The sequence below is a fragment of the Astyanax mexicanus genome, chromosome 16 (genome assembly GCF_023375975.1).
Source record: "Astyanax mexicanus isolate ESR-SI-001 chromosome 16, AstMex3_surface, whole genome shotgun sequence".
In the NCBI taxonomy this organism is placed as follows: domain Eukaryota; kingdom Metazoa; phylum Chordata; class Actinopteri; order Characiformes; family Acestrorhamphidae; genus Astyanax; species Astyanax mexicanus.
The window spans coordinates 21,343,800-21,363,172 of record NC_064423.1 but is presented as its reverse complement, the minus strand read 5'-3'; the positions used below and the strand labels follow the sequence as shown (position 1 = coordinate 21,363,172).

Genomic DNA, 19,373 nt, shown 5'->3' with positions numbered 1-19,373 from the left:
ACTGCCTGGCCAAAAGCCACCAAAAAAGGTTCTACACTCTTTTTTTGTTTTTCAATGAATGATGAATAAAATTACACTTATAAAGAGTCCTTCTAGAAACCCAAGTACACTTTACAATTTACACGTTTACACACAACCATTACTACTCAGCACTCATCCACACACCGGTGAGAAGCAGCAGCCAATAGCATACAGCATACTCTCAACCGAAAACGACTGTCCACCTGGGGAACTGCATCGGGCACTACAGCATTAACCCAGGAGAGAGTACCATATATTACACATACCTATATATATATATACAAATCAGTTTAGAATATTCAATTTTTTTTGGCAGTTTAGAGTATCAAATTTACTTGATCTCCAAGCTTTTGGACTGTGGGAGGAAACAGAAATACCCCAAAGAAAACCCACACAGACACAGGGAGAACATAGAAACTCCACCCAGATGGAGACTTGAACCCAAGACCCCAGTGCTGGGAGGTGAACGTGCTAACCACTAAGCCACCGTTTCCCCCCTTTTTATTTGTTTGTTAGCTTTTGCAATCAATACTAGGTCATTTGTACTTTGGCCTATTACTGTATCACTAATTACGTTATGCACCACCAGCAGATGATATGGCTCTCCAAACTGTTATTGAACATCAGTCTGAAGTCTGAAGAAAGAATAGAGAGACCCACAGTCCAAGCTGCTTGAGGTCTAGTGTGAAATTTCCACAGTCAGTGATGGTTTGGAGAGGCAAGGGAACAACTTTCAGAGAGAACTGCTTATAAAATTGCAAGAAAGGCAAATTTAAGCAACTGTCTGATTGACTTTCATTGCTTTCATTAAAGAGTAGAATAATTATTTTATGCATTACCCTCATGTGTAGTAATGTTACTCCAGGATTAGGACTGAGAACCCCTGGCTTGTTACTATCATGTCAGGGCTTGCTGAGGTTAAAAGGCAGTGTAGAAATGCGGTGCAGCCTAACTAATAACACAGACAGGTCGTAGTCATCTTGAAAAGGAAATAGCACCTCTTACACACCGCCCACTGATTTTGAGAAAACAACCATGCATCGTTAAAGAGGGTATCACTACTGCTAGTGTCCTACACTGAAGGCATGTTAAGCCCTGTTACAAAAAAACAAGCATCAATTAAAGCTGGTAAAACCAGTGTAGGCCTTAATGCCTATGTTTAAAAAAAACATTAAACTTCAAGATGATAAATACTGAATATTTTCCTGTTTTAAATAAATGAGACTCAGATTTAGATATTTATGTACTCGTACAATTTACAGCAATGTAAAACAGCAAGAATTACAAATTATTTTTGAAGAGTACAATAGATATGTGTGTTGTGCATTTTTAACAATAGGGGTACTGCTTCTTTAGTAAAGACACTGGTTCTTTATAGACAATATGACATACAACCTTAAAAACAACTGTAATTGTTAAACTCTTCTGTATCTGGTAAAATGGTTCTTAATATCCAAGTAAACCTCTTTTGCTTAGAGTGTTTTTTACTCTTAAATACAATTTATTTAAGAATACTTTAGTAATTTAGTGAACGATTTGGATGCTTAATTGGCATTTGTGACCTTGAGTCATGAGTCAAAATATTAACATTAATCTACATAAAACTGAGCACATCTAAAATCTGAATTTGATGTAATTTCAAAACATTTTTGTTTATTAAAAAGTGAATGAGGTTTACTCATTGTTACTAACACATCTGACAATTTCCCTCCAGAGGAAATGACATCACTGGGTGTGGAGTCACACGTTTTTTTCTTAGAACCGTTTGCAGGGTATATGCAGTTTTATATCAGAAGAGGGAACACTGGGACAGACATAGAATATATACATATTCTAGTGAAAATATGTATTCTATAAGAAAACCTCTAAACTTCCAAAAACTGAAAATTAGACGTTAGAAATTTAGTGCTTAAATTTAGCGTGTTTCCTTATTTTCTGATGTCACATTCTGATCATTTTCTGTAAAATGAATACATATTGGTTCTTAAGGTACATTGATCTGCCAGTCTGGCTATTCAAAATGAACTTAGAGAGCAGTTAATATAATAACGCCCTTTGTGTCTGCAGCATAGTCACTTATAGTTAAAAATATTAATTTAACCTAATATTTCTTTGAAGTAAAGCTTAAGCTGCCCAGCTTTCATCAAACACATTTTTTTCTTCACCCTGTCATTGACACATGCATGGACAGGACATTAAAGAGATTAAGCTGGGAAAATATTACTTATGTGTAGTCTAAAATATAATGAATATTAAAAATAATAAAATTAATTTTAATTAAAATTAATTATTTCAAAATGATGATAATGAGCCACAATATGTTTTACACTTTAGATTTTTCTAAGTAGCCACATTTAGCATTGATGCCAACACCCTCTTGGTGTTTTTAATGGCTTCAAAAGGTAGAGTCACCTGGAAATGTTTTCTCCGTTTTATTTATTTAATTACTGTTTAATGCGTAATTCCCTAAATTCCCTGATTTTGTCATGTCTTTAATATTAATTTACAATGTAGAAATAAAGTAAAAAAAATTGAAGGTGTGTCCAAACTTTTGACTAGTACTGTATATCAGGAAAAATTGCATTAAAATATCTTATATTTGATAGCGTGAAAGTTGGCGGGGTGGGCGTGGCTAGATATCGGATGACGTTTTTGAGGACCTCTTAGTCCAAATTCAGGTGAACAATGGAGCTCCTTCTGAGGTGAACGCCTTTCTCTAAGACCCGCCCACCCGTCAAAACTGCGCCAAAACTCAGAGGTAAAAAAATGAAGCAAAATAATTTAAAAGTAAAAAATAAAAGAAAGAAAAAACTAAATAATTTTAAATAACTGCCATGAATGATAAAATAATTATTTTAAATGGATTCTTAAATTGGTTCTTTTAAGTTTTGTCTGCATATTTTATTATTTATTTATAAATTACATGTATTTTATTTATTTATTATCTTAGTTCAGAAATGGAACTCAACATATATTTTAGTGTAAAGCTGTTGGTCATAAGCTGTGTGTAAAGGCAGAGCAGAGCTGGTGACTCTCCCTCCCTTCACTCCCTATTGGCTCAGCTCTGCTCCCAGCAGGTTTCAGAAGTATGGTGGTAGTTAGCTGGGGGCGAGATGTTTCTCCTCGGCGGACTCTGCAGAAGCAGCTGGGCTCTGCGTGGAGGTCTGAAAGCTCCGGTTTTAATGTCAGTTCGGACCTGCAGCGGGGGCTCCTCGCTCGGGGAGGGGGAAGCAGTCCTGACCCGCTCACACCACAATTCACCCGGGAGTGAGGAGCAGGAGGAGGAGCGGAGTGTGGGAAAGACTGCTGGACCCTCTGAGTTCCTGCTGACCGAGCAGGAGCGGCTCATTCACCGGCTGCACCACGAGGCGAGCAGGGTAAGAGAGAGAGAGAGAGAGAGAGAGGGGGAGAGGGGGAGAGGGGGAGAGGGGGACGGACTGGGGTGTTGCACCCAAACCGAGTCGTGTAGGACACGGAAGCGTTCAGTGGCTTTGGCCGCGACTTTCTGAACGTTTCCAAAACAATTAAAATCGTGCATAGAACTTAATACAGCGGTGTGTAAACTCAGTGGAGGTGCTTTTTTGTGGGTTAGTCTTGCACACTAAATTAGCTATACTAAGCCAATGCTAGTAGTTACTTAGTTTACAGTACTTATGTAGTGCCTCTCTACACCTGGGTTAACCTCAATTGTCATGTTATGTTTCCGGTGGACCCGGTCCCTGTTTAATTATCCAAAAGATGCCTGAACCAAAACAATCCTAACAAGCAGTTATTTCGTTACTAACTCCATTCCTAATTTTAATATCAATATTTAGTGCAATGGTGTTCCATACCTAACAGGTAATGGATCAATGAGAATAATTGACTAATTTTTTTGTGTTCAAACTTTTTAAAATGTTCAATACTTTATTACTTTTGAAAGCCAACAAATAAAACACAGTAGTTTTACATAACACTGAAAAATAACATTGCAGTTTTGTTCGTCATAATTTAAACAAAGCAAAAACCCAAATTTGTGGGTTTCTTTGGTTGCTTGTGCAGCCATCTTGTCATAGCCCTCTATTTTGAGTTTGCTTCTGAAAAATTTCAGTTTGAAGGGTCATGTTCTGGGTGGGTCGCGGACACCTTGTAAAAAAAATTAAAAAAATAATAATGATAATAATAAATGTTAATCTGATTTTGTACTCATCTTTTATATTTGAGGAAAAAAGAGACAGAGAAAATTTCTTACTGATGTACTCTGAATGCAGAGATATGTAGAGAAGTGAAATGTCTCATTTTGTGGCCTTATTTATTTTGTGCAGTTTTGATATTTAATTTTATTGTATTTTTTATACGTGTAGTTGTCATGTTCCTCCTCAGTTTCTTAAAAAAATACTCTTAAATTCACTTTGCATGCATATGTATGTATTTCCAATAGGTTTTGGAAGCCTATTTGTCCCAAATAAATTTGTTTGGTTTGAACTAGAAAGTTGCAGAATGGTTGTGTAGCTAAATGGGAGGGACAGGGGATGACAAAATGTTGAATTTAAAACTTAGGGACCAGCACTTAAAGAGTACATGCAGTTTGAAAATGCTAGGTCTTGGCCATGAGTGAAAATTAATAGAAGTGAAATGGAGAAACGAAGAGCAGATGAGTGTGGGTTAGTATGCATGTCTGGGGATTTGCGCTGAATGACAACATGCAGTTTGGTGGGTGTCGAACAAAGGAGAGATTGGGATTGGTTTGAGGTGACAATAAAAGGGAGTGATTGGCCGTAACAATGACTAAACAACAAAACAATAAATAAACAAGTTTGGGTCAAAAGGATAATGATATATTTTTTTCTCAGTGGTCCGCCCTGAAATAATACATTTAAAATGAGTACAGTAGATGGGTATGCATTTTTTAAAAAGCCTACAGGAACTACAGATAGAATATATCACCAAGTGTAAATAAACTAGTAAAAAGATGTAGAGAAAATTTATGAAGTGGAAAGTGGAGGTGCATGACCCATCTTTAAATTTTAATGAAAATATTAACAGAAAATCTGAATACTGATATTTTTCAGGTTGTAATACCAAGAGATTGGAGACCTTCTAAAAGGCTCACTATAGTCCTCAATGCGGTAACAATGCAGGCTCCATTCAAACAGAGGCCAATAGGAAGCTATGCAGGGTTCAGCCCATGTCCTTGCAGCTGTCAGCAGCAATACATGTTGATGGTGGACTCAAAGTTGATGGCAGAAAGGGAGTTCCAGAAGACCTGAAACCTCGGCGAGTGCGCACACAGAAGCAGCAGTGGATGCACAGGCGGTGTCAGCTTCACTATGGAGCCTGGAGATGGCATGGGAAATGGCATGTCACCGCACCGCCGCGGGCTCTCCTGCCGTGGAGCCTGTCATGGCTGAAACTGGCGTGCACGCCTTTTTAAACCCAGTCGGAGATGACGTCCACAAACTTTCTACCGTTTTATATTTTGACCGAGTTGAGTTCAGTTCGGGCGAAAATGAGAAAAATGGTTGTCTACAGAAAAATATATATTTTTTCAACCCTCAAGTAAATATAATAGAGTTTTATGATTCTGACGAAACATCTCAGCAATGATGCATGCTTCTGGAAGAAGGTTCTGGTCTCAAGATGTACATTTCCAAGGCCATGTTTCCTGTGTCATTCACACATGCTGTTTGTTTTCAGGCTGGGAAAAGGACATATATTGACCCTTTATCGGGCTACAAGGTGTTCACTGAGTTCGCCCACCAGCAGAGAGGAAGGTGCTGTGGAAGCGCCTGCAGACATGTAAGTTCTGTCAGCTTAACAGATGTGATTAAACATAAATCTTTCTTTCCTTCATGATTAATCATAGTTTTCAGTAGGCTGATGTTGTAAACAACTACAGATCTAATAATGTTAAGCACTAAGGAAGCAATGGAGGTGACACTATTATATTATAAAGCTCCATATTCTACCCTATAGTAACGACATCAGATGTTATCATATGTAATAATGATATGAGATTGTTATAAATGTGTAGAATTTATCCTTGTTGTTTTGATTTATTGTTGTTTTCACAGTGTCCATATGGCCAAACGAATGTGGAGGATTCTTCTAAGAAAAAAACCTTCAACTCTTTCTTTTATGTATAGAAGTGCAGATAACCACTTTCCCCAGCAAGTCTTTTTGTGTGTGCTTATACTGATTTTGTATTGAATGTGCATTCTCCTTACTCTCCTTTTGAAATGATGAAATCCTGCACGCCAGATGTGCAACCCACACTTCTTGAACTAGTACGATGAATCACATCTCTCTCCACTGTGATTTGAGTCACCGGGGATTGGCCTGCTCCTCAATCCTATGAATTCAGTAGGTGTGAATTTTGCTGCTGCACTAAATATTCACATTGTCAGATGTTCGTTCTGACAGCTCTCAATCAATGAACAGCATGGTATGAAAAAGAGAGCTGAAATGTGAAGGTCAGGGAACATTCATCTACACCACCTTCTCGTGAAATAATTTTTAACAATATGTGTGGAACAGAAAAGACGCAGATACGTGATGAATGTGTACTCGGGAAGAAATATTTCTTATTTATTTATACATCTCTATGTAAAGTTTCTGACCTTGTCATTCATTAGATTTGATTTTCTTGTCATTCTACATTACCAGTTGTTTCTTTTCAAGACAACAAATTGATTAATGTGTTAAATTATTTCATTAGATGCTAAGGAAATGTTCTGGTCTGTTCTTATGAAACTTGCGAAGTAACTAAAAAGCAGATGGTTTAATCACAAAGCAATAATGGATGATGATAGATCTTACAGTAGGTATTAAACAGATGTAATGTTATCAGTGTGGCTGTAACTGCACAGCGTTAATCAAGACAAGCAGTTTCTCATTCAGGCTGTAGGCCTACTCTTACATGAGCTGATGGGTTCATACAGTTAACAAACGTGCCACACACATCAACATATTCATTTCCATTTGCGTACATGGCATTGACTCCTGGCATTCGTGTACTTCTTCACATCTCCCTGAGGCTTATTACTTGGGCTGCTACCAAGGGTAGTCACTGTCATTTTCATCTCAACGAGATGCAGTTCCAGCGCATACAGATGTGTATTTACATAAAGTGTAAGGAAAAAATATGTTTTTTTAATATCTTTTTTTTTTATAAAACTGCACAATAAACCATATTTACTATTTATGATGTGCAATTACTATGAATCTGAATGTAAAGTGTAGGTGTTAAATATATGTGGTTGAGTACGTTTCTGACCTCAGTACATCATCTAGTCTCAAATTTCATCAAGATTGTACTTTACTGATTGTACTGCAATGCGTTTTGTTGCAATTCATAATTATTTGTAAAAACAAGAAAAAATGCACAAAACACAAAAGGTGCATTCTGCATTATTAAAACATTATTGTAACGTTGAAATGTATGCTAACATTCCCGAAGCAATGCGTTCCAATGTTGCATGATAATCTATACACACATTTACCAAATATTTGACTCCTTGGCTTTATTTTGACAGCTTGATGTCAGTTTAGGAATTTATGCGTCCGGCCTGTCTCTACACGTCAGTCATCCCCAGCTATGTAAACGTAAGTAGCCCAACGCCCTTGGGCACTAAACCCCCCAACCTGTCACACACTGGGGAGGGCAGTAGGGCAAGGCCGTGTTTGGCAACCCGAGCAAACGGCGTCTGAACGTGGGAATGTGTCTTCACCAGAGCATAGTCCCAGCCTCACCCTCTGGCTCACACGGGCCGCAGTCTCATGCGGCAGGTGGGTCCCAAGGCAAGCGCTCGGTGATGGGGAGCAAAGGCCTGCGAGCGTCGACAAGGAGATTCATGATCTCAACAGAGCTGGGGCAGACAGGTTGGCGAGGGCTTGGCGCCGTCGTCACTCCGCATGAGAAGCAAATTTATTTGGGCGAATTGTGAGGAGAGGCAGCGGAGCGTGCGGCAATGACGTTTCCAGCGGAATGGCGAAGGTGTCACACTCATCAAGTACCTGGGCCTGCCTGCTACGGGTCTGCTCATTTTGCCTAGGGACTTGTCTGTCACATTAAAGTAGATGCGTTGCCATTCAGGACCCTCCCCAGTCCCAGTGCCTGACCATGAAATAGGCCAACTTTCATGTCTGCCTCACTCTTCGGCATCCTCAGACTTCAGAGATCGCCTAGTCTTGTCGCTCTCTCTCCTCACTCCGTTTCTGAGCAGTTGGCGAATGAGACGCAAACGCTGCACAGCTCCCGCTCCCTCTGCAGACAGATTTCAGGAGGGCTTGCTGGAGCAAAAGGACTCAGTAGACAAGCACTCGCTAGTCTTGTCATGTGCTGGGACCCAGTGTTGAATTCATAACCACCGAACAAGCAAACATGAATTTCAGCACTTGGCAGAAAGAGACGGATGAATCTGAAATCTAATAGGAATACTGTATATACTGGAAATGGGAGCAACTGACTATGCATGAACTGACTATCAGGTTCATGAGAAATCCACAAGGTCCTTCAGCATCCAGCTGTTATCTGAACCTACATTATTATTTTAGGAAGAGTGGGCCTTGTTCACCAAACAGAGAGAACATTTCATCTTGCAACCCACTTAAATATTTTACACAAGAAGATTGTGACATTCACCAGTGTTTTTTTAATAAATATATTTTTTATTTCTAATCTTATCTAATCTTTTCTCTTCAATTTGAAAGGTCAACTACAAAAGTCTTATCTCAAAACCCACTTACAAATGTTGTTTTTTTAGAAGATTCTCACAGTTGTTTCCTTTTTGGGATGTATTCAATTTACAAATATAACTGGATACATCATTATACTTAATCCAAGACAACTGCACTGCAAACCCATAAGTTGTTTGAACTCAAATGATTTAAGTCCATTTTAGATAAAATTGGATATTTCTAAACAAAACTCAATTATTTTTAGTTAGTTGAACATTTGTGGGCACAAAAACATTAAAACTGAGATCTTTGAGTTGAACCAACTTATTTAGTCTGTTGACACTCACCATCAGTGTGTAGTGATTCCCCCTGGGCTTCCTTAGAAATAAATGAACTTCCCCTTTAGTTGTAATAACTTGATGTTTTAATTTATGCTAACTCAAGTTTTCATTTCCCATTACTTAAACCATTTGAGTAAACGGCTGCCTTAAAAAAGTTAAGTAAACTGAATTTATCCGGTCTTACAGTATAACAAAAATAAAAAAGTTAAATCAGGTTCCCCTTTAGTTGTAATAACTTGATGTTCTAAGTTATGCTAACTTAAGTTTTCATTACCCATTACTTAACTTTTTTAAGGCAACCGGTTTCCTTAATTTTTTAAAAGTAAATTCAACTTATCCGGGCTTACAGTGTATGTTCGCCATACATATGTTGGATACAGGTTGAATGTGGTCTCAGCCTTTAACCCATCTGTGCAGTAGGTGCACACAGAGCAGGAGCAGGAATACACTCTGAACCAGTCTGTTAGGGTACCACATACAACCATTTACTTACACCAACAGGGAACAGAGACTAGACTACCACTATGTTTAATAGGTGAGGGAGGTGAAAGCCAACCAAGGTACCTGGAAGAAACCGACACAGACTCCTTGCAGTGACTGGAGCGAGGATTGAACCCACATTCCAAGGCCTGTTTGCAGCACCACCATGCATGCCATCTTGACTAGAAAATGGTTTTGTAAAAATGAATTATGGCTGTTTTGGTGCAGTAAACACAGGGAGTCTCATGGAAAAACATAAAACACAAGAAAAATCTGTACGAGGACACAGGCCATTTAACTTGATGTGGGTTGAGGCAAGTGCTATATTATTTTCCATTATGTTAGCTACATTAGCCCCTTAGCTTTGTGCCAAACTAAAGAAGCAAGCTGTAAACACCAAACATGTATTGGATGATGGATTACAATGGTGGGTGAGACAGAATGATTAAATGATTTGTTGAAAGGTTTATGTAACCCAAACTAAATTTTAAACAAATTAAAAAATTCAAGCTTTGCTGCTTTTGAGTTGATATATGATGCCCTTCACTATCCATTCTCTGTTATATATTCCTTGGTGATTCCAAAATTCTACTGCTATTGTGTTTCCAGAAAATGTACAGGACTCAGATAAAGCCTAGACTGAAAACTTACTTGTTTGGTTTAGCGCTTGGTAATTAATGTTTTCTCATTAGATACAGGCTGCAGGTCCAGGGGCTTATGGACACGGAATTGTGGTAAACTGAGATGCTGGTGCTGTTTGCCTGCCACTTGCATGCAATCACTTAGGTTTGTAGTGCAGATGCTGCAGATTCATGTCTATGTTAACCTCTGGGTCTCTCTTTTTAGTTTAGGTTTTGTTACTTTAATAATGTTCAAATATCCAAAAAGTTAAGTAATTCCATATTTTTTCTTACTTTTCTCCAAGTTAATGATTGCCCACCTTCCTATCTTTGACTAGCTGCCCACTGTCCAGCTTCTTCCTGCCTTGGATTAGTTGCCCACCCTCCATACTCATTTGGGGTTTTATGTTTTGTGTGGTGTTGTCCTGCTGCCAAGCAACAGTTGTAATCAGTTGTAAAAAGTGCTATAGGAATAAAATTGATTTGATGCAACCCATATTACCATATCTTTACTGTGCTTTATTGGCACTTTACTAATTAGCTCCCATCATCCGCAAATGTCACCTGTGTTCTGGCTACAAATAACAACTATCTGCCTCATGTTCTGCTCTGAACTGAAACGCACCCAAGCTGCCGTGGGGGAGACGGTGTCTGCATCAGCAGAGCTTTGGAGTCTGAGCTGACCTTCAGCTAGAGCATATGCTACAGCAGAGGGCCGTGCACTGCCACCGGTCAGTTCGCACAGGAAACGCAGTCCAGTTTGGACCCGCGTCTGCGGACAGACATCCTCTTTGGCTGATGAGGGCCAAGAGTCGAGTCTTGCTGCCGTCCAGCCACAGACGGCTGCTCCATCCACCCGCCACCCACCCACCCACTCGGGCCAGGCTGCAGATGACGTGCATTTGGCCGAGAGGAGCGGACATCAACTGGGTGATGGCTGTAAAAATCGGTTTCAGCATCTGGGCTGTCCCTCTGAATGAGAGTGTGTTCCTGTGTGTGTGTGTGTGTGTGGCCTGGGTTAACATCATTGTTCTAGCCTGTGTGTGTGTGGGTGTGAGAGTGTGTGTGCTGGATCAAGCAGCAGCTGAGCAGCCCCCATATCACCGTCTGGTCATGCAACAATGTCACTCAGCCCTGGGGCTGCAGCCTCTCCAAAGTGGTCAGATGGACAACCAGTTTCCCTGTGGTTGTGCCAGCACTGCTGGACAAAGCTCGCCACATCTGACTGTCAGTCACATGGCCAGATTCCTCTGGGCAGGGCTGCAAATAGCCGCACAAAACAGTAGGGCATCTCCCCAAGACCCGTCCAAAGTGATCCAGCCAGAATGTCTCGGTGGATCAGCCCAGATGTGATGGTATATTATACCCGGCAGATGCGGCTTTTAAATTGTTCCATACACTTGTATTTATTAAGGGCCATTTAGACTTTATAATAAATTAATTTAATCAATTAATTAAGCTAGACTCGAACTCTTAATATTTGATGCCAATATGTGACATCTATGGCGTTGTATTGAGTTTGAGTAGTCTATTTACCTATTATCACTTTGATTGGTCCCCAGCATAAAAATGATTTTAGCACTTTATTTGGATGTTCCATTATTAGTTTATTAGTGCATCTCAAAAAAATTGAATATTATTGAAAAGTGACTTTATTTCAGTAATTCGGTTTAAAATGTTAAACTCTGATATTATATAGATGTATTACACACAGAGTGATCTATTTTAAGTATTTATTAATTTTATTGTTGATGACTTAAAGCCAATTAAAACCCAAAAATTAGTCTCTCAGAAAATAAGAATATTATATAAGCCAAATTGGTATTTTTAGCAGTGTGGGCAGTATGCCAAGTACTGCTGGAAAATGAAATCTGCATCTCCATCAAAAATTGTCAGCAGAGATGCACTGACTTTGGACTTAATATAACATAGTGATGCAACATCAGCAGATGACATGACTCTCCAAACCATCACTGATCATCAGTAAATTTTGCATTTCATTTGGAAATCAAGGGAGCAGAGTCTGGAGAAAGAGTGGAGAGGGACTCAGTCCAAGCTGCTTGAGGTCTAGTGTGAAGTTTCCACAATCAGTGATGGTTTGGAGAGACATGTCATCTGCTGCTGTTGGTCCACTGTGTTTTATTATCAAGTCTAAAGTCAGTGCAGTGTTTTCCCGCAAAATCTTACAGCACTTCATGCTTCCCTCTGCTGACAACTTTTATTAAGATAAAATGTAGATTTCATTTTCCAGCAGGATATGCCACACTGCCCACACTAGTTGATGTACAAATAGATGCCTTGTAGATAGATGCTCACTTAACATTTAACTACATATCTATCAACTGTGTATCTATTAAATCCAACTGAAGTCTAGGCTGAATGTAAAGGATTCTCTGTTGACTTTAACCCTACATCTAAACCTTACTCTGACTCCTTGACTTTGAATGAACCCCTAACTTTTAACAGACATTACTGTTTGGTTACTTTTGGTTACTTTTAACAGACATTCTGTTCAGTGTTAGTTGAACGTCTTCATGACATATACTGTATCGTTATACCGCTGCATCCATTTTTTATTCGTATTTGTTTTTTTGTTTTTTAAAGATGGTGTTGTTTTTGTGTCCAGAATGTTTTCCTTCTAACAGTAAAACTTTCAAAAGTCGTGGGACAGGACTTCGATATGTACCATTGAAGCCAAAGAACTAAGTCCCTTACCTGTCCACATGGAAATTCTAAACAGTTGCCACTCTCAGTCTTGATTAGTACCATCCACTGCACTGTCCAATGTGGGTGGTAATGCCTTATAAAAAAATATTCCTGGTACACACGTGACTTTTGAGAATTGAGGAATGTTCTTTGCCAAAAATCTGAATAATTCAGACAGAAATATTTAAGAAAAGTTAGTAAGATAAGTCTATGCTGTCTGTAGCTAACTGAAAGTGTTTGTTGTTGTAAGTATGGGGAGTCAGGATGCTAAAACTCGTGTCAGAGAGACTGGAGACTGAAACTAGATAAGTTCTGCTTGGCCATTTGGATGCTGGCGCCAGTGGGTGTGCAGGAGCTGCTCTGTTCTAGAAATCCTCTCTGAGCTTGGCAGTGATCCACAATGCATGTGGTAGCATTTTCCTCACCTCTTCTCTTAAAGCTCAAACTAAAGATTATCAGCATTTTTAACCATGTTCTGTAATTATAGGTGTCAGATATAGTTGTGCTGTGTTTGTTTGGGTTTTCAGACCATGTGTTATAGGTTATCAGCCAGGAGCAAGAAGTCAAATGTTGGAAAGTGACAGTATTTAAATAGAAATCCATAAAAATTTAAATGACCTATTGACTCTACTGTTGGCTGTTACTGTATTGTTTATGTGAGTGCGCAAAACATGGAAAAGCAATTTGTAAATATAAACCTTTTGCTCTTTAGTAATTATAATTCATATGTGTAAACTAAGCTACAAAATCAGCCCACGTTATTTATTTTCTGAATCAGTTTCTCTGATTTCGCTATTTATAGATTTATGATTGAGTAAAAAGAACATTGTTGTTTTATTCTATAAACTACGGACAGCATTTCTCCCAAATTCAAAATAAGAATATTGTCATTAAGAGCATTTATTTGCAGAAAATGAGAAATGGCTGAAATAACAAAAAAAGAATGCAGAGATTTCAGACCTCAAATAATGCAAAGAAAACAAGTTCGTATTCATAAAGTTTTAAGAGTTCAGAAATCAATATTTGGTGGAACGAACCTGGTTTTATTTACAAATTTCATGCATCTTGGCATGTTCTCCTCCACCAGTCTTACACACTGCTTTTGCATAACTTTAAGCCACTCCTGGTGCAAAAATTCAAGCAGTTCAGCTTGGTTTGATGGCTTGTAATCATCCATTTTCCTCTTGATTATATTCCAGAGGTTTATAATTTGGTAAAATCCAAAAAAACTCTAAAACAGTTTAATGTTTTATGGAAAAGCCTGTAACTTTTACCGAGATCTCAGGCCTTAATTAGCTTGTTAAAACTGTGGCTTGTGCTTCTCTCAATTTTCAGTTGTGTGACTCTAAAATACCATAAAGAAGATTTAGCAGGCTCTGGAATTCTACTCTGGAATGCTGGTGCACTGTTCTACTGTGCAGCAATATCTGAACAAATCTGAGGGTCAGTATCAATAGAATTGCCTTTTGTATTTGCAGTATAGTTGTTTTAAGGAGAAATCCAGTGTGAAATGGACTTGGGGTGTAGTGAAACATGATAATGAGTTCAAACTTGTGTTGAATGCCACACCTCCATTCACCCCCAGCATTCCAAAATACAGAGATTTTAGCTGATGCTCCCAACAGGCTTACAATGCTAGTGATTGGGGCATAGCATTGCCCATGCTAAAAAAAATCACCATTTTTACACAATTAAAAGCTCAAAGTAGCTCCACACTTATTGGAAGAATTCCAAGGGAACTGATACTTTAAGTGGTGAACAGAGGTGGGCTATTCATACTCATTACTACTACCTACACACAAAGTCCATTTCACACCAGATTTTTCTTAAAATTGTATACATTTTACATTTAAAGACTGAAACATTTATTGTTACACAGTGTTTTGTGTAACAATCAATGTTTCAATGTTTAAACTTTGAACTGTACCTTTTATTCAGTTACAGTGTCTATTGGGGTGGTATTTTTGTCTTGTTTGCCATGCTGCCTCATTAATTTGAATCATTATTTTAAGAGTTTAAGAAACCTAATTACATATATTTGTTTAATGCTATTTAATTTTTTTTTATTATGATTATTTATAACTACTTTCACGAAAATATCAACCTATTTAAACATGAGCAAGATTTCCCTCTCATCCCCATCATCCTGGGATAATTGGCCCTGGGATAATAAGAAAGTAACCATTAACGCATGTGACATCACAACCTTAACGCTGTATAATTTTATTTAAGAGACGGAAGACACTTGTTGCATCTTAACCAATTATTTTTTCTTAATAGTTTTTGTATTCTCTCCCTACTAAGCTGAGGTAAGGTTTACACTGTATACCCTGCCATGGTAAAATATATAGGTAATAAAACATATTAAAAAAAAAAAACTGATAAAATTGTCCATCCTGTCATAGTCCACTGACATTGTTGTGCAGCATCCCATGACAGGGTGGACATATGCATGACAGGAAATGAAAAGGTGGAAACATAATGTTATTTAAGCTGGGAAAAATGATTTCTCTGTTGTCTAAAATCGAGTGCATTCCTTAAATTATAATAATTTGTAATAAATTACAATGAATTAATTGAATAATTTAAAATATAATTAATTTCATGGAACAGTATTAGAACAAAACTTTTTCTGCACATTCATCACCAAAATACAGCATCTAAACAAGCTGAATACATAAGATAATAAGAAATAAGTTTAATAATAAGATTAAAATGAAATATTTTGAAGGCAATGACCAGAAGTGTGTTTGGAGAAAAAAGGCTGCAGAATTTATTTAAAAAAAAACACTATCAATTAAATACCAGCAAATACTGGAAGGAGACATCACACCATCTGCATTAACCAGCAGGATACTGATCATAAACACAACTCAAAACCCACAATGGACTACCGCTAAAAGTGTGAGCTGAACGTTTTGCCATGGCCCTCACAGTCTCCCAACCCAAACGCCATTGAATATCTGTGGATAGACTACAAAAGAAGCAGTACTGCGAGACAACCCAAGAGTCTAGAAGTCTTTCACAAGGACGAATGGCCAGAACTTCACTTAACAATTGACAATATAATTATATGGAATTTGAGAGAAATGTTGTTCGAAGTTTATAGAATAAAACAACAATGTTCATTTTACTCAAACATATACCTATAAATAGCTAAACTGATTCAGAAACTGTAGTGGTCTCTTATTTTTTTCCAGAGCTATATATGCATACTGGCCTGGAACCTACACTCTGACCCTACACTCTACACTCCCTTGAAGCTACCTTCTCCTAGGTATGCATTTGTATTCTATGTATTGGTTATTTGCCAAGCTTCAGTGTTATAGTTTTTAAGAACGAGTTACTTGTATTATTCTGTGTTGCTGAGGGAGAATGTGTGTAGACATGGTGCTGGTGTTTGCTTGTGTGCTGCCACAGGATTACAGGATACTGTCAGTGTTACCTATACTTAGTAAAGTACATTAAGGAAATGTTAAGCTCTCTTGTTAATAACTTACTGCATAATTTATTTTAATTTCATTAAAAGTTGTCAAAATGAAATTTGTTAAATGCACAGTATTTGAAATAGCAAGTTAAGTAAATTAAAATGTGCTAGTTTAACCATTTTAAAGATCTATTCGTTTTTTGCTTATCTTTTTAACGTTTACTGTTCATTTTTAAAATCACATCATTGATTTGTAGGAGTGTTTTTTTTTTTTTTTTTACCATGATAAGAACACTGATAGCTTTTGGGTATACATTGTAGAGTAACCAATCTGATGATTCAAGGATCAGTCAGCTCTGAATCACAACGGGGAGAAAAAAATGTTGGGTAGGCAGCAGTTGGACTGTAGGGACTCGAGCTAGTCATACAGAGCCATCCTCCATCTGTCAACACGCGGGGAATAGTGATTGTAGCATCAGCAGAGCAGGGCTCAGCATCAAGAAAAGCAGGCAGAGGGATGGAGGAAGGGAGGAAGGGAAAAAGTTTGTGCGTGTGTGTGTGTGTGTGTGTGTGTGTTGTGTGTGGGGGGGATGGGATGGGAGGTGGTGGTGGTGGTGTAAATTCTCATTAGGCTCTCCAGAATGAACGTCCCCTATCAGAATCAAAGCTCTAAATGCCGGTGCACAGCATCTGCTACGTAAATTCGAGGCTTCCAAAAGTGTAGCATGACAACACAAGACGTTTCTGGGTCCACCGTTTAAACGGATCTGTGTGTGTAAATACTGCGGTGGCTAGGCCACTGCCTGCTCTCACAAGAGCACTGTAAAGGAAGCCCATAAGTAACACAGGAGAATCAGGGGTCTTAAATATTATATGTCAATTAAGAAAAAATGGCTTGTGATGTCTGTGAGGTTTATGTTTTTTTTGTGTGTATCTTTGCTTCATTCAATCACGGCTTCTGCAACAGGAAAGAGTTTTGGTATTACAGAAAATCCAAATTTATAAGTTTATAAGTCATATTTAACATTTGCCGCTTGTTGGTCTATATTCTATGCAGTCTAGTTGGAACTGAAGTATTGGGACATATTCTCTTTCTTTGTTTCTTCCAAAGTCACGGCTATTAAAAATAATCTATCCTGACTTTTTAGGAGTAAAGATATGGAAGACTTTCTGTTACCTTCTGGAACATTGCTGTAAAAATTTGACTGCACTCAGTGCAACTTTCTAAAACATGTCACAAGTACTGGATGGAGCACCAATATTCCAAAGAACACAGTTCTACTGTTCTACTGCTCAACAAATCAGTGCTGGAGTCTTTATACCCCTCTAGCCTAGGCTTGGCATTTGGCACAGGGTCATTGTGTTCATGCTTGTATGTGTATCAGCATGTGTATCATGCCAAAACCTTATATCTCCAATTTGCTGTTTATCATTTTCTGACATTGTATGAATCTTGCAGATTTAAATACTACATTGTGTCTGTTTATCAGAAATACTCTGAAATGCCCTGAAATTAAAACCTTTTGCAGTAACTTTCAATTAAAGAATGCCATATTTGTATACTTCCCTATCCAACAACAGGTTAATGTGTGTCTGGCTCTCTGTCTACAAATTTGGACATGCAGTAACATACATATGTGTGTATATATATAAAGATTTCTTAAGAGTATCCACCTAAAAATGATAACTCAGCTGTAGACTTCCAAATAAATTAAAGGCATTTTGTTAATGTAGCTACTATTAGCTATTAATGTATGTACTTAGCGCTTAAGGTTTTTACTTAGTTAAAATTACCCTTTAATTAAAAGATGCAAAAATCACAATCTCGCTCTCATATATATATATATATATATATATATATATATATATATATATATATATATATATATATATATATATATATATATATATAATTTTACCAAATTGAAAACCTCTGGAATATAATCAAGAGGAAGATGGATGATTACAAGCCATCAAACCAAGCTGAACTGCTTGAATTTTTGCACCAGGAGTGGCATAAAATTATCCAAAAGCAGTGTGTAAGACTGGTGGAGGAGAATGTGCCAAGATGCATGAAAACTGTGCTTAAAAACCAGGGTTATTCCACCAAATATTGATTTCTGAACTTTTAAAACTTATGATATGAATATGAACTTCTTTTCTTTGCATTATTTGAGGTCTGAAAGCTCTGCATCTTTTTTTTGGTTATTTTAGCCATTTCTCATTTGCTGCAAATAAATGCTCTTAATGAAAATATTTTTTGGGAGAAATGTTGTCCGTAGTTTATAGGATAAAAACACAATGTTTATTTTACTCGAACACATACCTATAAATTGTGAAATCAGAGAAACTGGTTTAGATTTTTTTCCAGAACTGTATACAACTTATTTCTTTATTTAATTTTTAATTCTGATGTATCTTGTAATCGTTGTGTGGGCCGGTTAAATACATTACTTTTCAAAAGACTTCGGTTGGGCATTTAAGTTCAAGATCCGTTTTTCTTGTGTTTCCTATAAACGTGGGTAAATAAAAAAATGACTGTGACTCTGAAAGAACGGCATTCATAAGCATCCTGTTCGGCTATTTAGCTTGTTCTACTCAACCCTCTGAAACGCCATGCTTTCCAACCTAAGGTAACGTCTATTATAACAGTGAATGCGTTTTTTTCTACACACATCTGTTCGATGTATTTTACAATTCAACGTCGTATTAACCATGGTGCATTTACAGTCTAATCGTACAGTGATGGTCAAAGCAAGCCTGTACTTTACGCGGGTAACTTTTTTTTTTTAATTGATCAGCAAACGTTTATTTAGACGTTAATTGGTAAGAATCGACTTGTGTCAATACATGATGGCAAGTAAAATGATGGGGCCTATTCCTCTTACTTTCTCAATCTCTCTCTCTGTCTCTCTATCTCACACACACACACACGCAACACACTAAAGCCCAGACTTAGATTTAAAATATTTTCCAGTTTTGTCAAGCCCCGGACGAGGCCTTGCGCTCCAGATCCTCCAGATAAATAATGAAACGCATCACACGCATGTAAATTCGCCTTTCCTAGCGCGGCTCTGTAGTAATTGACACCCACATGGAGGAGAAGAAACAAGGAACAGC

General features: G+C 37.8%; 1 protein-coding gene across 1 annotated transcript; it reads left to right on the top strand.

Moving 5' to 3' along the window:
* Positions 1-3,022: 3,022 nt before the first annotated feature.
* c16h1orf53 (chromosome 16 C1orf53 homolog) lies at positions 3,023-8,671 on the top strand. Its single transcript, XM_007287795.4, has 3 exons — positions 3,023-3,398; positions 5,698-5,799; positions 6,075-8,671. Exons 1-3 carry the CDS (start codon positions 3,135-3,137, stop codon positions 6,144-6,146), a joined length of 438 nt encoding a protein of 145 aa, XP_007287857.2. The 5' UTR covers positions 3,023-3,134; the 3' UTR covers positions 6,147-8,671.
* The last annotated feature ends 10,702 nt before the right edge of the window (positions 8,672-19,373 follow it).

Coding starts and splice junctions, on each gene's coding strand:
- c16h1orf53 (XM_007287795.4), top strand. CDS start 3,135: ATGTTTCTCCTCGGCGGACTCTGCAGAAGCAGCTGGGCTCTGCGTGGA. Junction 3,399..5,697: donor TGCACCACGAGGCGAGCAGG/GTAAGAGAGAGA, acceptor GTTTGTTTTCAG/GCTGGGAAAAGGACATATAT. Junction 5,800..6,074: donor GTGGAAGCGCCTGCAGACAT/GTAAGTTCTGTC, acceptor TTGTTTTCACAG/TGTCCATATGGCCAAACGAA.